The 18254-nt window shown below is 60.8% G+C and overlaps 1 protein-coding gene across 1 annotated transcript in view; it reads right to left on the bottom strand.

Annotated features, from left to right (window-relative positions):
* Nucleotides 1–18254, bottom strand: part of LOC130024689 (transmembrane protein 132D-like) — a 124482-nt gene that overhangs the window by 84528 nt on the left and 21700 nt on the right. Inside the window, exon 2 of the mRNA XM_056115384.1 lies at nucleotides 8253–9117. Coding sequence (XP_055971359.1) covers nucleotides 8253–9117 — 865 coding nt within the window. The remainder of the gene's footprint in view (nucleotides 1–8252; nucleotides 9118–18254) is intronic.

The raw sequence follows: 18254 nt of genomic DNA, 5'->3' as shown, positions 1-18254 counted from the left end.
ACGGGGAGGTGGGGTAGGAGCGGCCCTGGCGGAGGCTGGCCGTGCTCTCCTTCTCAGGGAGAGCCACTCTGGGCTCAGCCTGACCAGCCCAGCACAGGGTCTTGCCTCCGAAGATGGGACAGGCCAATAGTGAGGAACTGGGGTGGACTGGGATGGAGGTATCATCCACCTTTGTCATGAGGGGAATCACGAATGTTAGCGCCTGCCTGGAGATTCCCGACATACCTCATGGGGTCGGGCCTGCTGGGGCAGGGGGCATCACAGACCCCTGACGCGGTGGACCTCGCCAGCCCGACAGAGAACAGGAAAAAAGGGGGAAAAAAACACAAAAACGTCTTAAAATGTATGGCACGGCAAGCAAGGGGCTTTTCCAATATTCCAGCTGCACAGACTTTCTCCAAAAACAAACTAGTGTTTGCTCATGTCTCTGTTCCTGCTGGGCATTAAAAAAGAAGTCAGCCTGCAAAGCTGCTATTTTGTGAATTGAGAAGCAGCTTGATTTTTTTCCTCCTAACATTGGGTAAAATAATAAGTGTGTGAAATAAAAACAAGCCCTGTCATTCTTTTCTGTGAGATTTGGCACAACTAGTCCTAAAAAATTACAAAATACCTTTCTTTGCAGATTATTGCAAATGACTTCTGCAATATTATCATACAAGGCACAACGGAGCCGAATCTGGTGGTAAACGATTTCTTAAGAAACGCTGGGGCCGGAGCCACGGCCAGCATGGAGGGCGCTTCTATGAACACAGCCAGCCTAGGTTGGACCCCCGGCACCCCACAGGGTCCCCGGAGCCCCATTAGGAGTGACCCCTGAACGCAGAGCCAGGAGTGAGCCCTGAACACCGCCAGGTGTGGCCCCCAAACAAACCTAAATGAAACGAACGCAATCGAGCACTTGGCGAGGGCAGAGCTGTCTCAGAGCCGGCCCAGCTGTGCTTACACGCCCAGGGTCTCCGGGGCAGAGCAGGCACTGTGCCACCCCAAGGAATATTATTTAAGCCACTCTGTGAGCAAAGAGGGCTCGGGGCAGAGGGGTGGTCCAGGAGGGCGCTGAGGCCCAGGGTCTGTCCTGTGAGGACGAGCTTCCCTGTTACTGGGGATGAGACAGCGTGAAGACAAAGAGGGCCACTGAGTCACTGACGGACACACCCAGGGAACCGCCTAGGGGCGCCCGGGCCCCATTGTTCTAGGGAGGGTGTGATGGGCTCTGCCCACGGCCCCCAGGAAACCAGGCTCACCACCACCTGCCCACGGCCACTGAAACCACGGCTCTCCTCACCTGGTCTCAGGGCATCTAAGCATGGTTCCATACGGAGACCTGGGAGGTTGTATTCTGTATTCCCCACCCCCTGGGGAACCTTGGTTGGACACTATGGCTGTGGCCCACATGGAGGGGGCAGGGCTGAGCACTCATGGTGCTGGCTCTCCTGGACACTGCCCCGCTTCCAATCAGACTATGAGGGTCAGTCTCAGGACCGTGGCCAGGGCCGGGGAGTCCCCTTTGTTGAGAGAATGAGGTCCGGCATCTGTCTCCGCACCAGGGAAGGGCCGAGGAAAGCGGGAGGGACACACAGTGGACGGCCCAGCCCTGAGCTGTCCAGGGTGAGCGGCCTGTCCACACACGGTCTCCTGTGGCCACCCGGGCGGGTCCAAGGCAAACCCCGAGTTCCCGGGCCGCAGCTAAGGCAGGAGCAGGAGGGGCAGATGGGGGCAAACGTGCCTGGAATCCCTGGGCCATTCTCGGGCACTGCAGGGCAGCCGTGGGACAGGCGGGGCCAGCCGACTCCCCCCTCCCTCCCGGTGGAGAGCAGACGGCTCGGGCACATTTTCAGGCACTCGGGTTCCACACAGACGGGTGATGCCAGGGCCCCTGTCCCCCTGGAAACACAGAGGGTCTGGCTTCAGACTCTGCCCTAACACGCCCCGAGCACGGCCCAGCGGGGCACTCGCCGGTCGTCACCTCCAGACCAGGTGCAGGACCTGCCGGGAGTTGGCGCCTGAGGCCTCAACGCCAGTGTCTCTGCTCCTGTTTTCTTTCCGCTGCTGCTTCTAAGTGGGTAATACTCTTGTCGTTGGAGTCAAATGAGATTTTCCACCAGGGAGAAATGAGACTCGCCAAGAAACCGTGGGATTATGGGGAAGAATTTAAATCACAGCGACTCAGAGAAGTGGCAGAGCGGGAAATCAGACCTTATTGGAAGCGGCCGTGGGATGTGGCTCAGATCTGCCTTCGATTCTTATGGCGCCTCCTTCACGCACACACACACGCTCACACGCACTCACAGACTCACACTCACACCCACATCACACACTCAGACGCACAACGGATTCAGTCACATACACCCAGACACATACTCCCATTGTTCATCAATTTGCTCAAGCGGGCCCAGTAACATCTCCATTTTTGAGACTTGTTGTTACTGTGTTTGGCATATTGAATACATCATCCTCAAACACATCCACACATTCACACAAATACACACAACACGTGCATTCGCTCTCAGACATACACATACACGCACAAATACCCACACATTCTCGCATGCACACACATTTACATATATACACACACTTACATATATGTACATACACATACATACACATATATATGTAAGTATTGAGAATAATTATAGATTGAGAATATATAACTCAGTACACACACACACACACACATGTGTCTGTGTCTGCACCCCCGGGAGCGCCTGCCCCCCTGCAGCTCTGTGCCTCCCGCATGCATGCACCCAGCTCCTCCCAGCTGGCCCCGCTCCGCTCTCCTGCCTACCTGCCCCACCTCTCACATGGCTTCTCGGCACCTGAGCTTGTGGCAAACTTTCGCACTTAGGTTCAGAGCATCTCCCATCTGTGGGTGTGTTATGGGAGCTTAAAGAGTGACGCTAGTCACCAAGCTCCACCGTGATGTGTGGGGTCCCCTTCAAACTGCTGCTTCTGAGGCACCCTGGGCGGAGCGTGCCGCTTCTGGACAGAACACTATAGGAAGCTGGCAAGCGCCACACGCATGCGCACGCGGTGTACATGAAACATCCTTGGAAACAAATGCTCCCAAGACGGTGATGTCCACTGGCCCAGAGGCGGGGATGACTGAGTGTTTCTCCGACGTTCCTGAAACTCTCCCCAAGACACCCCTGGGTGCCCGCAGACACTTGCGCCCCACGCTCTGTGCTCGCCTGATTGTTGCTCCACAGCTCTGTGTGCAGTCAATGCCCCTCCATCCCTCATGATCGGTTTGTTAATTTGCCGCATGCTTTCATCTTTACATGAATGCATTTCCTGCAACATTCAATTAAGCTTAGGATTGCACACCAGAGATCGCCCGTATCGACATATCCTGGCTGGCAAGGATTCATTTTCAAGATTTCATTATGGAACTGTGTCACATTTTATTTAGCCACCACCCTCTCGACGGAGACTTGGGGCGCTGCCAGTCCGGGAGTTCTGCCGTGGAGTGGACAAGTGCGCTGGGCTGGCCGCCTGCAGACGGCACCGGCACTAGCAAGTGGGCCCGGCACCTCCTGGGTGGCACAGACACTACTGTACCTTCCCAGAGAGGGACCAGCCCCTCCACCCAGCAGCCATGTCGGTGTCTCCCGACACTCCAGCCACCCGTACCAGCCGCCAAACCACCGCTTACAATGATCTCTCTGATTCCACAGCGCCGGGCCTCTTCTCCGTGGGAAATGCCACTGGACGCCACTTCTTCACTCAGAGACCTGGTTCTACTTTTCCCCACTCCCCGCCATTTCGCCACTTGCCTCTATTTTGTGAGATCAAATATATCATGCAGCCCAGATCTCCTTTTGTCTCAAAAAATCTCCCCCAAAATTATAGGTTACTTTCCAATTTTCTCTTTGAGTTAAATGGGGCTGGAGAGAAGACAGGGACTCTGGCCATGTGCCTAACTTACCCGATTCAATTCCGGGCACTCCACATGGTGCCAAGCCTACCAGGAGTGATCCCTGAGCACAGAGTCAGGAGCAGCCCTGAGCACTGCTGGATGTGGCCCTCAGACAAATCAACAACAATAACAATAATAAAATGGTGAGGGGGCGGCCAGTGGCAGGGCAGAGGCCAGGAGGGGGAGGAAGCCCCCAAGGCAGCCTCACGGGGAGCCAATCTGAGGAGGGGGTGCTGGAATGCAGTGACTCAGGACCCATGGGTGGAGACGGCCCAGGGCAGTCAGTGCCCCAAGGGGCATGGCTTCTAGCACCTTCTCTGTTGGAGAAGCCTGGGGCAAAAGGCTCACCCACGATTGAGCTGGAAAGGCCCACAATCAGCTCGGAGGGTCTTTCTGCCTGGGAGGGAAAGAAGGGACGTGAGGAGGCGGCCGAGGGTCCAGGGTCCAGGGGACCCCCACTCCAGCGCCCCAAGGGGACCCCCGTTCCAGCACCCTGAGGGGACTCCCACCCCAGCACTCCTGAGGGGATTCCCACTCCAGCACCCCAAGGGGATTCCAGTTCCAGCATCCCGAGGGGACCCCTGTTCCAGCACCCCCAGGGGACCCCCGTTCCAGCACCCCGAGGGGACCCCAACTCCAGCACCCAGAGAGGACCCCCATTCCATCACCCCGAGGGGACCCCCGTTTCAGCACCCCAAGGGGAACCCCCATTCCAGCACCCCAAGGGGATTCCAGTTCCAGCACCCCGAGGGGACCCCCGTTTCAGCACCCCGAGAGGACCCCCATTCCAGCACCCCGAGGGGATTCCAGTTTCAGCACCCCAGGCAGGAACCCCCGTCTAGCAGCACTGGCCTGCATCCAGGACCAACAGCCGCACCAGGCATCCCGGGGAGAAGTGTCGGATGGGCAAGTGCACACGGAGACAAGGGAAACCACGGCAGCAGGACAGCCAGAGCTGGTGCCACCCCTGCCCGTAGCCGGGACGAGGAATCATCCCGTCCCCCACCCAAGGCCCTGGGCAGGCTGCAGGGAGTCTGTCGGCAAAACAGCCTCAGCTGTGGGCCTGCCCCAGACTTTCCATCTGGACTCCTGAGTGAAACATCGGCCAGCCAGGCTCCAGGGGCTCTCTGAGGGGCAGGCATGGCACAGGTGGCCGAGCCCAAGTTCCAGGAACCTCTCCTGGCACTAGGAGGACCGCCCAGGCACTCACGCTGGGGGACAAGCCCTCTGGGACGGGCACTCGAAATGGAGCATAGAAGGGAGCATGGAGGGGTACTCAGAGGGGAGCATGGAAGAGCACTCGGAAGGGAGCATGTAGGGGAGCACCGAGGGGCCCTTGGAGGAGCACTCGGAGGGGAGCACGGAGGGGTACTCGGAGGGGAGCATGGAGGGGAACACAGAGGGGCACTTGGAGGAGCATGTGGGGGAGCATGTAGAGGAGCACGAAGGGGCACTTGGAGGGGAGCACGGAGGGGCACTCGGAGGGGAGCACAGAGGGGAGCATGAAGGGGAGCATGGAGGGGAGCACGGAGAGGAGCACGGAGGGGAACTCGGAGGGGAGCATGGAGAGGACCACGAAGGGGAGCATGGAGGAGCACTCGGAGGGGAGAATGGAGAGGAGCACGAAGGGGAGCACTGAGAGGCACTCAGAGGAGAGCACGAAGAGGAGCATGAAGGAGCACTCAGAGGGGAGCACAAAGAGGAGCACAGAGGGGCACTCGGAGGGGAGCATGGAGGGGAACACAGAGGGGCACTTGGAGGAGCATGTGGGGGAGCATGTGGAGGAGCACGAAGGGGCACTTGGAGGGGAGCACGGAGGGGCACTCGGAGGGGAGCACAGAGGGGAGTATGAAGGGGAGCATGGAGGGGAGCACGGAGAGGAGCACGGAGGGGAACTCGGAGGGGAGGATGGAGAGGAGCGCGAAGGGGAGCACCGAGAGGCACTCAGAGGAGAGCACGAAGAGGAGCATGAAGGAGCACTCAGAGGGGAGCACAAAGAGGAGCACGGAGGGGCACTCGGAGGGGAGCACGGAGAGGAGCATGAAGGGGAGCACGGAGGGGAGCACGGAGAGGAGCACGAAGGAGCACTCAGAGGGGAGCACGGAGAGGAGCACGAAGGGGAGCATGGAGGGGCACTCGGAGTGGGGCACGGAGGGGAGCACGGCAGGGCATCTGGGTTCTGCGCATGCCACAGAGGGGGACTCACCATCTGTGCCCAGACAGCCGCCAGCTTGGGTGGGACTGCAGGAGTGACCGGGAGCAGGGCCCACTCAGCTGACCACTCTTGGCAGACACTTGACTCACGGGTGATGCCTGCCTCCGTGCTCAGCTTCGCTGGGGTCCCTCCCGCGGGGGCGGTCAGCCCGGTTCCCCCTCCTCACCCGCCCAGCCTTGGGCATGGACACAGGCCACCTGCTGGGGCCTGACCCACCGACAGGCTCTGCCACAGGCGCACGCAGCCCGGGTGAGCACCCGGCTGGCTCCTTCTGGGCACCAGAGCAGATGGCCAGTGCGAGCAGCCCCGCGCTCGCTGCAAATATTTGGAAGTGCTGCTAAATTAGTGTCAAATTGACTTCATTAGAGAAGATGTACAGTTTTATTATTTCCTCATTATGAAACTCAGGCCGAGGGCTAATAACATCGCCAGGTCCAGGTTACCTCCAGCTGCTCCATAAACAGAGGAGACTCGTGTGTAATTAGAGCGTTTAAGTTCTCAGCAGGCCCAGCGCCATGTGAGCGTCCCCGGAACCGGGCCCGGCCCCCGCCCCACCGGGCCGGATGCTTGGTGCCACGGGGCAGTGGCTAGGTCTATGCAGGTGACACATAGGGGACACAGAGCAGGCGCTGGCTGGGCGTCCGGCCTCCAGGCCCGACCAGGGGCTCTCTTTGACTCAGCAGGGGTCTGCACCTCTCCAGGACAGCAGCCGCTGGGGACACGCGTGTGTACTGGACACGCTCCCAGGTTCCTCACTGCCCAGGAGACTAAATGGCCGCACAAAGCCGCATCCCAAACTCAGGGTGTGTGTGGGTCAGGGGTTCTCCAATCTGGGAGGTCCTGAGTCCGAGTCCAGACACCAAAAGCCCATAGCAGGCGAGTGAAGAGGCCCCAGAGGGCAGAACTGTCCGGGTGACGCCTGGTCCATTAGGGGCAGAGAAGCAGAACCCAGAGGCCCAGCCTGGCGGCAGCCTCCAACCATCTGGACAAAGGCTTGTGTCCACAGGACCCAGCAGGTTTAGAGGGCTCTGCCCCGGGAATGCGGATGTGTGCCAAGTCCCGGGGGCCACAGAGCGGGCCTCCACTCGAGGGTGCCCTGCAGTCAGCCTGGGTAAGGCCAGTTTCTGTCTGTGCAGTTTAGATGAAAAAGGAGTTTCTGGTTCCAGATCACAGTGAATGGGGGCAAGGTACAACCAAAAAATGAAGTGGGTTTTTTGGTTTAAGTAAGTTTTTTTTGGGGGGGGGGTTCCCACTCGGTGATGCCCAGGGGTCACTCCCAGCTCTGCATTAAGGAATAACTTCCTGGCGGTGCTCGGGGGACGCTAAGGGATGCTGGGGATCAAACCTGGGTCGACTGCGGGCCAGGCAAATGCCCTCCCCAACTGTGCATTTTTCAAATAAGGCATCCCCTCAAACGGGGGCCAGAAGGGGGAAGGGAGGGAAGGAGAGAGAGGCGAGGGCCCAGAGGAGTGAGCCCAGAGGGAGGACAAGGTTGGTAACCACCAGTGGGACCAGCCCTGCAGAGAGGCCCCCGGCAAAACCCTGCCCCGCTGGAAGCGCACACCCGAGACTGCCCTGCAGACCTGTCCCGGGCGCCCGCTCACCCTCACATCACCAGCAGCTTCTCGGGTCTCAGTGGGGACTGAGGGCCAGGTACCATGTCTGCTCATAAGCCACACACTGGCCTGGCACGCTGGCCTCTGCTCCCTCGTCACCGTTTCTCGCCCGGGAAATTCAGACATGCCCGGGCAGCACCCAGAGAGTGAACCCAGCATGGTCATCATGGAGACGCCCCTGGGGGTGGGCGGCAGGGGACCCCCCCCCCCCAGGAAACAGCACTGAAGCCCCTGGGCATCTCTCCCCGCCCCATGGAAACTCCCTGAGAGCCAAGTTGGAAGGAGTCGGGGGGACGCAGAGGGCGGCAGGCACAAACCACCCCTCCGTGCGAGCGTCTCTTTCCCCAGATGAACCCTCGGCTGAGCCCTGGACCTCACCGAGTAGTGGATCCGTAGGGGACTCACATCTGCGCCCCCCCCGCCCCCAGCCACGGTGCAGAGACCTCGTCTGCCAGCTCCTCCCCACAGAGCCCGCGGCCGGGCACCGCGCCCAGGACTCACCCACCTCAGCGTGAAGCGATCTGCAGAGCAGTTTCGGGAGACGGAGACGGGGAAGGTGAGCACAGCCCCCGGCCGGACCGTCCGCCCTGCATAGTGGACGCTCACGTGCTCGTCCAGCTGCAGTTCAAGCAGGGGCGGCTGGCCGGGGCTCGGGGACAGGAAGATGCTACCAATCCGCTGCAGGGGCGGCCCCGACTCGTCCATGTCGCCATGGCCCCCACGGGAGCCACTGTCCCCCCTGGGCTCAGGCCAGGCGCAGTCGGCCCGCGGCTCCCCGGCCGGCAGGCTGTAGTAGAGCTCCACGGGGCTGCCCTCGGCGGGCTCGGCCGCCGGCTTCTTCCTGCCGGCCGGCGCCGTCGGGGGGCTGAACCAGCCGGCTGGCAGGTCCAGCCGCGCCACGCAGAGCCCCAGCTCGCCCCGGAGCCGGCAGCTGCCACGCACCGCCTGCGTCTCCCGGAAGGCGAAGACGCGCACGCAGGGCAGCCGCGAGGCCCCGGGGTCCGGCTCGGCCCAGTCCCGGCCCAGCGCGTGGAACAGCACGTGTGCGCGCGGCCGGCCGCGGTGGATCCGCTCCTGCAGGACGTGGGCGCGCAGCCGCCAGCCTGGCGATGGCGGCAGGAGCTCGGGGGGCACCTCCTGCTCTGCGGAGAAGGGTCCATAGCTGGCGCGAAGCACGGGCGGGCGCCGCGCCCGGTAGACCAGGAAGGACTCCACGCGAGACTGCAGGCTGGAGTTCCGCATGATGTCCTGGTTGGCTTCCTTCAGGAAGAAGGCCCCGTCGGCGTGCTGGACACGGAAGGCCACGGGCAGGTAGGTGGGCAGCAGTGAGAACCGCTGGACACTCTCCAGGGGGCTGCGGCTGTACGTCACTGCGGGGAAGGGAGGCGGTTAGCAAGGGGGCTCGGCAGGGCTCCCGGCAGGGGTGCTGCAGGGCCCGCCCGCCTCCCCCCTGCCCATGTGGCCACGTGCTGCCTCTCCTGGTCCATCATGGCACCTGGTACAACCACCACAGGCCAACAGGAGCCACGCCAACCCCGTCTACCCGGGGCAGGCGAGACAAAGCAGTGATGCCACATCAGGTGGCCATGGTGCCTCGGGCGTGGGGACGGGTCTACATGGGTATCACGGAAATGCGCCCAGAGGGCTGAGGCCCGACACGAGCCGGATGGAGAGGGCAGAGGCACCCCTGTCTGTCCCGGGCCACCCTGGGCAGCGGAGGGTGAAGGGCTCCAGGCAGAGTCAAGAGACCCCAGGGACACGGACGCCCCTCACCACTGTGGGAGAAACAGCCCCCCAGGACACTTGGGGAGGAGGCCCCAGACTATGGGCCCAGGGCAGTGGACAGCTGCAGCGTAGAGTGGACAGCTCCTGCTCGGCCCCCACCGTCCCACTGTGTTGTCCAGGGAAACGTGAGTGAGTCGGGGGCTGGCCCAGCCCAGACCCTGAGTCCCGGCCTGGGGGAAGCTGGCCACAGGTTTAGGGGCCCACTGCACCGGGCTCTCCCCGGGCAACTGAGTGGACGGGGGACGTCTCACTCTCTCCCACTGACCCCCATTCGGCTCAGCACGGCAGGACTCCCCAGGGCTCCCCAGATCCCCCGTGTCCCCTCACCAAGGTGGTCAGGGGCCTCCCTCAGCGCTGCCGGGTGTGGGAGAACAAGCAGAGCCATGGGGCCAGGGGCAGGGGAGGTCCACAGTGCGCTGAGGCCGAGAAGGACCTCGTGGCCGGGCCCAGGCGATGGCGGGGCTCAGAGGCTGCAGACACTGAGCTAGGCTGGGCACGGAGGGCCAGAGCATCCACAGTGCTCGCAGCCAGGGCCAGAACACGGCAGGATTAACAGGACGAGATTTAAAGTGATTTGGGAGTTAGAAACCTGATTTGTGGAGGCAGAATCAAATTTCTCCTGAGAAGCCCTTTCAACACTGTCCCGAGAGCTAAGTGGGGGGTGGGAGAAAGGAAAAGCCTTAAACGGGGCCACACGAGAGCCAGAAACGGGCCAGCCTCCCAGGGAAGGTTCCAGAAGAACGCAGCCCTGTTAGGGGGCTGGACTTTGGAGGTCCACGTGGGGCAGGGCCATGGGGATGGACATGGTGGTGCCCGGACGCCACCTCCACCCCTGCCCGCTCCCCAGCCTCGGGCTGGCCCCAGCGGGTCTCCAGGTGCCATTTGGGGGCCGCACTCGGCAGCTCGGCCTCAGCCCCTGGCAGCGTCTGAGCTGGATGAGCCACGGTCTCAGAGCGGGGGGACCCGGACACTCCCCTGCAAGGGGCATCCAGCCCACAACCAGCCTCTGCACCCCCCCACCCCGCATTCCAGCAAGCCCCGGACGGAAGGAGCAGCTGAGCGTGCCCACCCCACACTCAGGGCGCGGTGCCCGTCATGCCGTGTCTGTCCTGGGCAGCAGAAGGTGGACAGGGGAGTTGGGCCAACACCTCCTGGGCTGCGGGGCAGGTGCGGGGGCTTGGCTGGTGCCACAGGGCTGGGGTGACTCACGCGGATGCCATGGGGTGGTTGCCACGGGGCGGGTGTGGGGACTCCGGCACCAGGGCTGGTGCTCGCTCGCTGGTGGGTCAGGACAAAGGGTCAGGGCTGAACTGAGCTGGACGGGGAGGGACAGCAGAGGCAGCATCTGGGTGTGCGAGCATGTGCCTACATTTGTCCCAGGACATACTTCCGGCCGTCTCTGCGTCTCTGACTAATATCAATGCTGACAAGCGAAGAGGAGGCGGCTCCCCGCAGCGCTGAAGGACAGGACTCCCACCCCCGCCCCAAACAAGGGACAGACACTGAGGAGAAAGCACCCAGTGCAGAAGTGGCCGGGGCGGGCACCGGCAGTACAGAAGGTTCTGGAAACCAGGACAGAAATAAACTGTTTTCTTTAAAGCATTGTCAGAGACAGAATTCACATCTAATAATATTTCCTCTTATTTCTCAATCCATTTGCCTCAAAACAAATTCTGCTTCTGGGGTGAGAACAGCACATTTTCACTCTTCAATGGGACTGATGATAATTAAAGGGCTGTCCACGCAGGGAGCTGCCAGGGACGGCTTCTGGAACCTTCTCCCTCCTGCCTCTCACTACCAGGCACGCAGCAGGAGTCAAGACTGGCCGCCATGCTGCAGAGCCTGGGGCAGAGGCAGTGGCTGGGGGCTGGCCTGGGGCTCGTCTCCTGGGCGCTGGGTCCCAGCGGGGGAGGAAGGGCATTGCAAATATTTTCTCACCTCATCATTCCAAAGTTGCCATGACAGGCTGGAGCGCACTTGTGGCTGGGGGGGTGGGGGGGGACAGGAAGAACGTGTTCTGGAAGATTCCAAGAGGAAGCAGCCAGTCCCGGGAGACTGGGAGCACTCGGGCGGGGAGCACTCAGGTGGGGAGCACTCAGGCAGGGAGCACTCAGGTGGGGCCCAGGCTGAGGGGGAGTAGGGCCCTCCTGGGCTCCTTTGCAAGCCCGCCCCACCCGTGGCAGGTGCTGACGCCTGGAGGGACCCCAGAGGCTGCTCTGTTCACCCTCAGGTCAGTCTCCACATGAGACCAGAGACGGGGACGCCGCTCACTGTCTGAGCCATAGCTTCCCTCCAGGTCCCATGGGCGGTGGGACCCAAAGCCCTGGCAGCACCCTTGGGACCAGCCCCAGCTCGCCAGGCCCATTTTCCCTCCGCTCGGCTGCCCCTCCCCAAACCCCTCCCCAGGTGTGCTGACCTCGAGGCAGGAAGGAGCGGTCAGTGGCAGCTGAACCCCACCCGCCCCACCCACGCTATCTCCGGGACCTTCTGCGTTTTCACCGTCTTGGCCCAGAGCAGCCAGGGGGCTCAAGCGCTGACCCCTCCCCTGTGAGCGGCCACAGATACGGCCACATTGCGGCAGCCGCTGTGTGACTCGGATCTGTGAGAAATCAGAAAGAATCATTTCCCCCTCCATCTAATCCAATTGATTTAAGGAAGAATGGTTTTCTTAGATGCCTTCCAAATGTGCTCCAAATCACAAAGAGATTCCAGCAAAGGCATTGCAGCCCAATCCTGGACTTACACAAATCAGTAGGCACATTTATTTAAACAATTTAGGGTAATTTGAAATGCTTTCTTTTGCCTGAAAAATACGGGAGGCTGACAAGTTAATTGAGGGAAGACAGACACACTCGCACACAACCGCAGGGACTCGGCGTGGGGAGCCAGCGCACTCACACCCACCCACTCCTACAGGAGATGAGGGGGTCCCGGCTGCATGTCCGTGGGCAGCAAGGGCACAGCTGCCACAGAGGGGCACCCCGGGAACTGGGAACACCTGCAGAGCTGGAATCCGCTGGCAAACCCCTCGACGCCCTGACGCCCCCTGACGCTTCTCCCTTTTGCCCCTGACCTGGGTGCCACAGGGCTTCTTTCCTGTCACCTGCAAGAAGCACCACGGCTTCAGTGAGGGAGACCAGCTGCCTCCCCTTCCTCCCCACAGAAGTGTAACTGTCCTTGCAGAATGCTGTGTGTGCCCATGTGTGTGCAGGTGTGTGTATAGGTATCTGAGTAAGCAGGTGTATGTGAGGTGTGTGTGCAGGTATGTGCACGCATTTTTGTATGCAGTAGGTGTGTGTGCATGTCGGTATGTGTGTGCATGTGTGTGTACAGGTGTGTGTGCAGGTATGAGATGTGTATGCAGGTGTGTGTGCAGGTGTGCATGTCGGTGTGCGTGCAGGTGTACACGAGGTGTGTGTGCAGGTTTGCACGCAGATGTGTATGCAAGTGTGTTTGTGTACATGCAGGTGCATGTGTGGGTGTGTGTGCATGCAGGTATACATGCAGGTGCCTATACAGATGTGTGTGTGCAGATGTGTGCAGGTGTGTGCGCAAGTGTGCATGCAGGCATATTTGAGTGGGTGCCTAATTTGTGTGCAGGTGTGTGTACACAGGTATGTGTGCAGGGTGTGTGTGCGGGTGTGTTTGTGCAGATATGCATGCAGATGTGTGTGCAGGTGTATGTACACAGGTGTGCGTGCAGGTATGCATGCAGGTGAGCAAGTATGTGTGTGTGGGGGTGTGTGCAGGTATATGTACGCATCTATATGTGTGGGTCTATGTGTGGGGTGTATGTGCAGGTACATGCAGGCATATTTAAGTGTGTGCATGCAGGCTGTGTGCCTGTTTTATGTGCAGGCATGTGTGCGTGTGTGCGCGCACAGTCACACAGTCTTGTTGTCTCCCCCTTGCCATGGGAGCCAGCCGCTCAGAGAGACAGCAACTGCCCAGTACGACCCCCTCTCAGCAGAGGTGGCTCCATACGTGGGGCCGGACAGGGCTGTGGAACGTCCTGAGCAGCCTGGGAGGGCCATGGGTGGGGGAAGGGCCGTGTCGCACCTTTGTGTGCAGAGCAGAGCCTGGCACAGGTAGGACCCCGCCTGCGATGGCCACTGCTCCACCACTCACCGCCACACCCTGGCAGGGCCCTTGGCCTCAGAGCAGACCCTGAGGGGCAGGGAGGTGGTCCTGCAGCCAGGAGCACCCGAGGCCCTGGGGACCGACTTCCAGGTCCACTGGGGACACATCCAGCTGTCGCCCCCCAATTTCCTAGGCTCAAAGCCACGACGGGCACCTGTCAGGCTCTGGTGGTCAGCGGAAGCGGCTGCTGGACAGGACACACCCTGCAGGCTCAGCCCGGGGCCCGACTGGCCCGCTGGCTCGGCTCCCTCAGGAACGGCTCGGCTGTGTTCCAAGCTGCTCTGGGGAGGAAACAGGTTTACCATTTCCTCGGGCAGAGAACGGCCCGGCAACCCCAGCCACGCACGGGGAAAGGTCGCCCGAGTGACTTGTCAGCTTGTAGCTGCGTTTCCCATAATAGGTTTCAGAAAACTCCTCCACCCAGGGAGGGAAAAAGGCAGCCTCCCCCACCCGGAGCCGAGGCGGCCTCATCGCCGACAGCCCAGCCTGAGCTGATGCTTCCCCAGCTGTCGACACCTGGTGCCAAGTGACTCAGAGCCCCAGTGACGACCCATGTCTACACCTGGTGCTAAGGACTCAGACCCTCCAGTGGTGACCCATGTCTACACCTGGGTCCTAAGTGACTCAGACCCTCCAGTGGTGACCCATGTCTACACCTGGGTCCTAAGTGACTCAGACCCTCCAGTGGTGACCCATGTCTACAACTGGTGCCAAGCGACTCAGACCCCCAGTGATGACCCACGCCTACACCTGGTGCTAAGGACACAGACCCTCCAGTGGTGACCCATGTCTACACCTGGGTGGTAAGCGACTCTGAAGTTCCCCTTGCTGCTAGAGTCCAGGTCAACAGCTGACTCGGCCCGGCCAAGATGCCAGGACCCTGCTGGCCATCCTGGACACATCAGATCACACTGCCGAGACCATCCCTCACGTGTTTGTCCTGCCCCCCCCCTTCCAGAAGAACGAGCAGCCTGACCACCCACTGCTACAGCTGCCCTGATGGCTCCAGCCTACCACTATGGCCAGAACCCCCTGGACAGTAAAAACTGACCATTCACACAAACATGAACAACTCAAGGGACAGACAAGAACTGCCCGGGAGCTGGGCTCAGGGTGAGTGCTGGCCATGGCTTCAGGGCCACCCAGACAGCCCCGACTGAGCCCAGAGCCCCCAAGAGAGACCGTCCTGTGAACATGGGTGACGGGGCTTGACAGAGAGCCCCCCCAAAGCTGCCCTCTCTTCCAGCAAACACCAACTTCTGCTTGACCTTGGTCAGACCCACAGCATCACCCAGTCCTGCCAGCGCACCCCGAAAGTCAGGGAGACGCCCCAACACACAGGCCTCACGCCCTGCGACTGGGGTCTGTTCTCCTCCCACGACAGCGGAGAGCAGCCACCGGCACCCTTTCCCCGACACAGAAGGAGAATGAGAGAAGTGATGAGACCACACCAGGCATTGAGGCCGGCTGCGGAAACTTCGGGAAGTCAAGCCTGACTCCCACGGGCGGGAAACAGAAACCTTTCTGCTCTGGTCGGAACAGAGCAGCGTGGGGTGCAGGGTAGGCCCCAGCGTGGGTTAGCCGTGACCAGGGCACCACGGGAGGGGCTGCCCGAGCTCTCCCCCACCCCAGCCACAGCCCCGGCGTCACCGCACACGTGTCATGCGATGGAGCTCAAGTCACTTGAATAAGAACCAGGAGAACTCTGGAAGGCTGGAAAGCTGAGCAGCGGGGGGAAGAAAACGCGGTGAAGACAGATGTTTGAGAAAATTAAGCGACCCCGTTTCCTGCTCGGTTATAGTTATAGAAAGAATAAATCTTTCTAAATTAACCAAATCCGATGTAAATATTTCCCATAAAACAAACCACGCTGTGGATGTTTGAAAAATTAATGGAAATCTTGACGTGTTTGCACCTCTGCGCAGAGGGGCGTGGGAGGGTCCAGGTGACAGCGTGGCCGTGGGACTCTCCGGGGGGCCGAGGGGGCTGGAAGCCGGCGCTGCTGCCGCCCAAGCTGCTGTGCCCCACAAAGCCAGCGGGGACGGACACCCCAGGTGGCCTGGCCACACAGCCCAGTGGCCCCAGGATACCGTCCACTCTTCCCCGAGCCCCACCCCTCTGCTTTGGGGACACTCCACACATGACACCCTTCCCCAGGGGTCGAGTGACCACTGCCCCGTTGCAGAGAAGGGGCCAGCGAGGGTGTGCCCGGGTGCGAGAGGAGTGGAGTGGGTTCCCACTGTGTCCACCTGCTGGATCCAGTAGGATACCGGAAGCCCCACAGGCACCAGCTCTGCCTTGGCCTTGGCGCCCACACTGGCCCCTGGCCTCCCCCGGTTTTGGGGCAGGAAGCCTGTGCAAGAGCAGCCAAGCGCAGGAAGTTCTGGGAATTTGCATGAGAAAAACCTGAAAGTGTAATTCTTTCTGCTCCCAGAACTCCCGGGGTGAGACTTTGCACAGGAGTCCGTCATTAGGAAGCTATGATTCAGTCTCTGCTGCAGGACAAGTGCTGCTGGTATCGCTGTTGGCCTTGAAAGGGTAAGTTGCAAACACTGCGAGGCCCACAAGCCCTTCCACCTAGCAAGCAACACTCTGGAGTCCAGCAGAGCAGTCCGGTAGACTGAGGCAGTGAAAGACAAACTCCCCCCTCCGAAGAACTTGGACAGAGGGGAAGTGAAGATTGGACATGGGCCACGGTAGAAGGCCACGCTTATGAAGCCACAAAAGCCACGGCTGACACAAGGTCAAAGGAACGATGCCCAGGAAGTGGGCGGGAGAGACAGGCCGGTCAGCCGCAGCCAGGAGGGACCCCAGGGCATTCGCCCCTCACCAGCATGCAGGGGGGAAGATGGAGGACCAGGAGGGTGCCCTGTCAGACTGTGCGAGGCTGCAAAGCAGGGGCTTCTTCAAACACAGCAAACAGGAAAACTGCCCACGGTCAAAGGGGAAAGGAAGTCCCAGGAGGCAGGGGCCAGGCGGGACGGGGAAAGGGCACTCAGGGCCTTTCAGGCAGCAAAAGCCCCGGCCAGCAGGAGACACTGGGACAGAGCGGGGCCCCGCCAGCACCCACCACCCCCAGGTCTCTACAGACCAGTGACCATAGCTGGGCCATCCCGCGGATGAGGCCTGGGGGAACAGAGCTGCCTCGGGCCACGACCGAGAATGCTCCAGAAGGATCCAGAAGGTCAGAGGATAAGCTGAGGCAGCCAGGCCTGGAAAGGGGGCATGGGACATACAGGGACAGAACCTCCTGGCACCTCGTGTGCAGGGGCCAACGGGCGACAGCCGGGAAGGGGCAGGTGTTGAAAACACCCGAAGGAGGGGAGATGGAAAAGGTAGAAGATGAAAAGAGCAAATCAGAGTCCAGGACTGGGGCAGGCGCTGGCCGCGCATGCAATCCGACCCAGGTTCGATCCCCGGCATCCCATAGGGTCCCCTGAGCATCGCGGGCGTGGACCCCCCCACAAAAGAAAAAGTCAGTTTAGCTGTAAAAAGTCACCAAGGGCATTCCCTGAGCGAAGCCCTGGTGGTGGAAGCAGGAGGGAGAGAGCCTGCCTCAGCCCCCGACACCCCCCGAAACGGAGGCTCTCCCCTTCCTCCCGCGAGGGGCAGCTCTGTCCCTCCTCTGTCCCACGGGCCTGCCGGGAGCCCAGGACAGTGGATCCGAATGGAAAAGAGCATTATCAGGAGCAGAAGGACGATCTGCACCTCAGGAATCTAAGGCATCCCCTGGCAATTCTGAATCCGGCTCTTTCTCCTTATTTAAAAACATCTAAAGAGAAGAAAAGACAAACTCCCCCAATGTCAACATGCCTGCGTGTGGGATGCTCAGAATCTAACATTTACCAAAAAAGGGCGGTGTAGCTGGGCCGCGGGTGCTGTTCAGAGCGTGAGCCTCGGGGTCTCAGGGATGACCCCACAGGGGCCGGGCGCCCGCAGAACATGTACACGGCCCCTCCCCAGTCCACCCAGAAGCACACCAGCAATGCTTCCCGGCTGCACTGGCTGCTTGCAGTTATTTAATTAAATTATTTTTTAGGAAGTTTTTAAAAACCTGAACGCAGCAGGCCAGGAGAGGATCACGACTCTGGGGAAAGTGGAGGCCACGCGATCCTCACCTGGGCCAAAGAGACACCACAGAGGGGATGGGTGCTTGGCCCCAACGCGGCCCACCTGGGTTCAACCTCCTGCACCCCAGACGGTCTCCAGAGCCAGCCCGGAATGATCCCTGAGCAAAGAGCCCGGAACCAGCCCTGAGCACCACCAGGTGTGACCCCCCCCCCAAAAAAAATGTGTTTTTAATCCAGGTGATAAGGACACATTCTGCCCATAAACCAGGTTTCATTGGTCTTTTGTAGGAAAGGGAGGCGAGTTATGGATGCGACAAGGAGGCCCCACATCAGTTAACAGATAGGCAGTCAGGAGCACCTGTGTCCAGCGGGAAGGCCACCTGCCGCGTGGCCCCGGCCTGGCCCTCCTGCAAACGCCTGAGCCCCTCCTGCAGGAGCGTCCCAGAGCCCAGAGTGTGTCCTCACCCCAGGGAGCCTCCCGCCCTGGCCAGAGCTGGGCCCTCATACGTGTG

The sequence above is a fragment of the Sorex fumeus genome, unplaced genomic scaffold, assembly GCF_029834395.1.
Source record: "Sorex fumeus unplaced genomic scaffold, SorFum_2.1 ptg000029l, whole genome shotgun sequence".
Classification (NCBI taxonomy): Eukaryota; Metazoa; Chordata; class Mammalia; order Eulipotyphla; family Soricidae; genus Sorex; species Sorex fumeus.
This window is presented reverse-complemented; position numbering and strand designations above follow the sequence as displayed.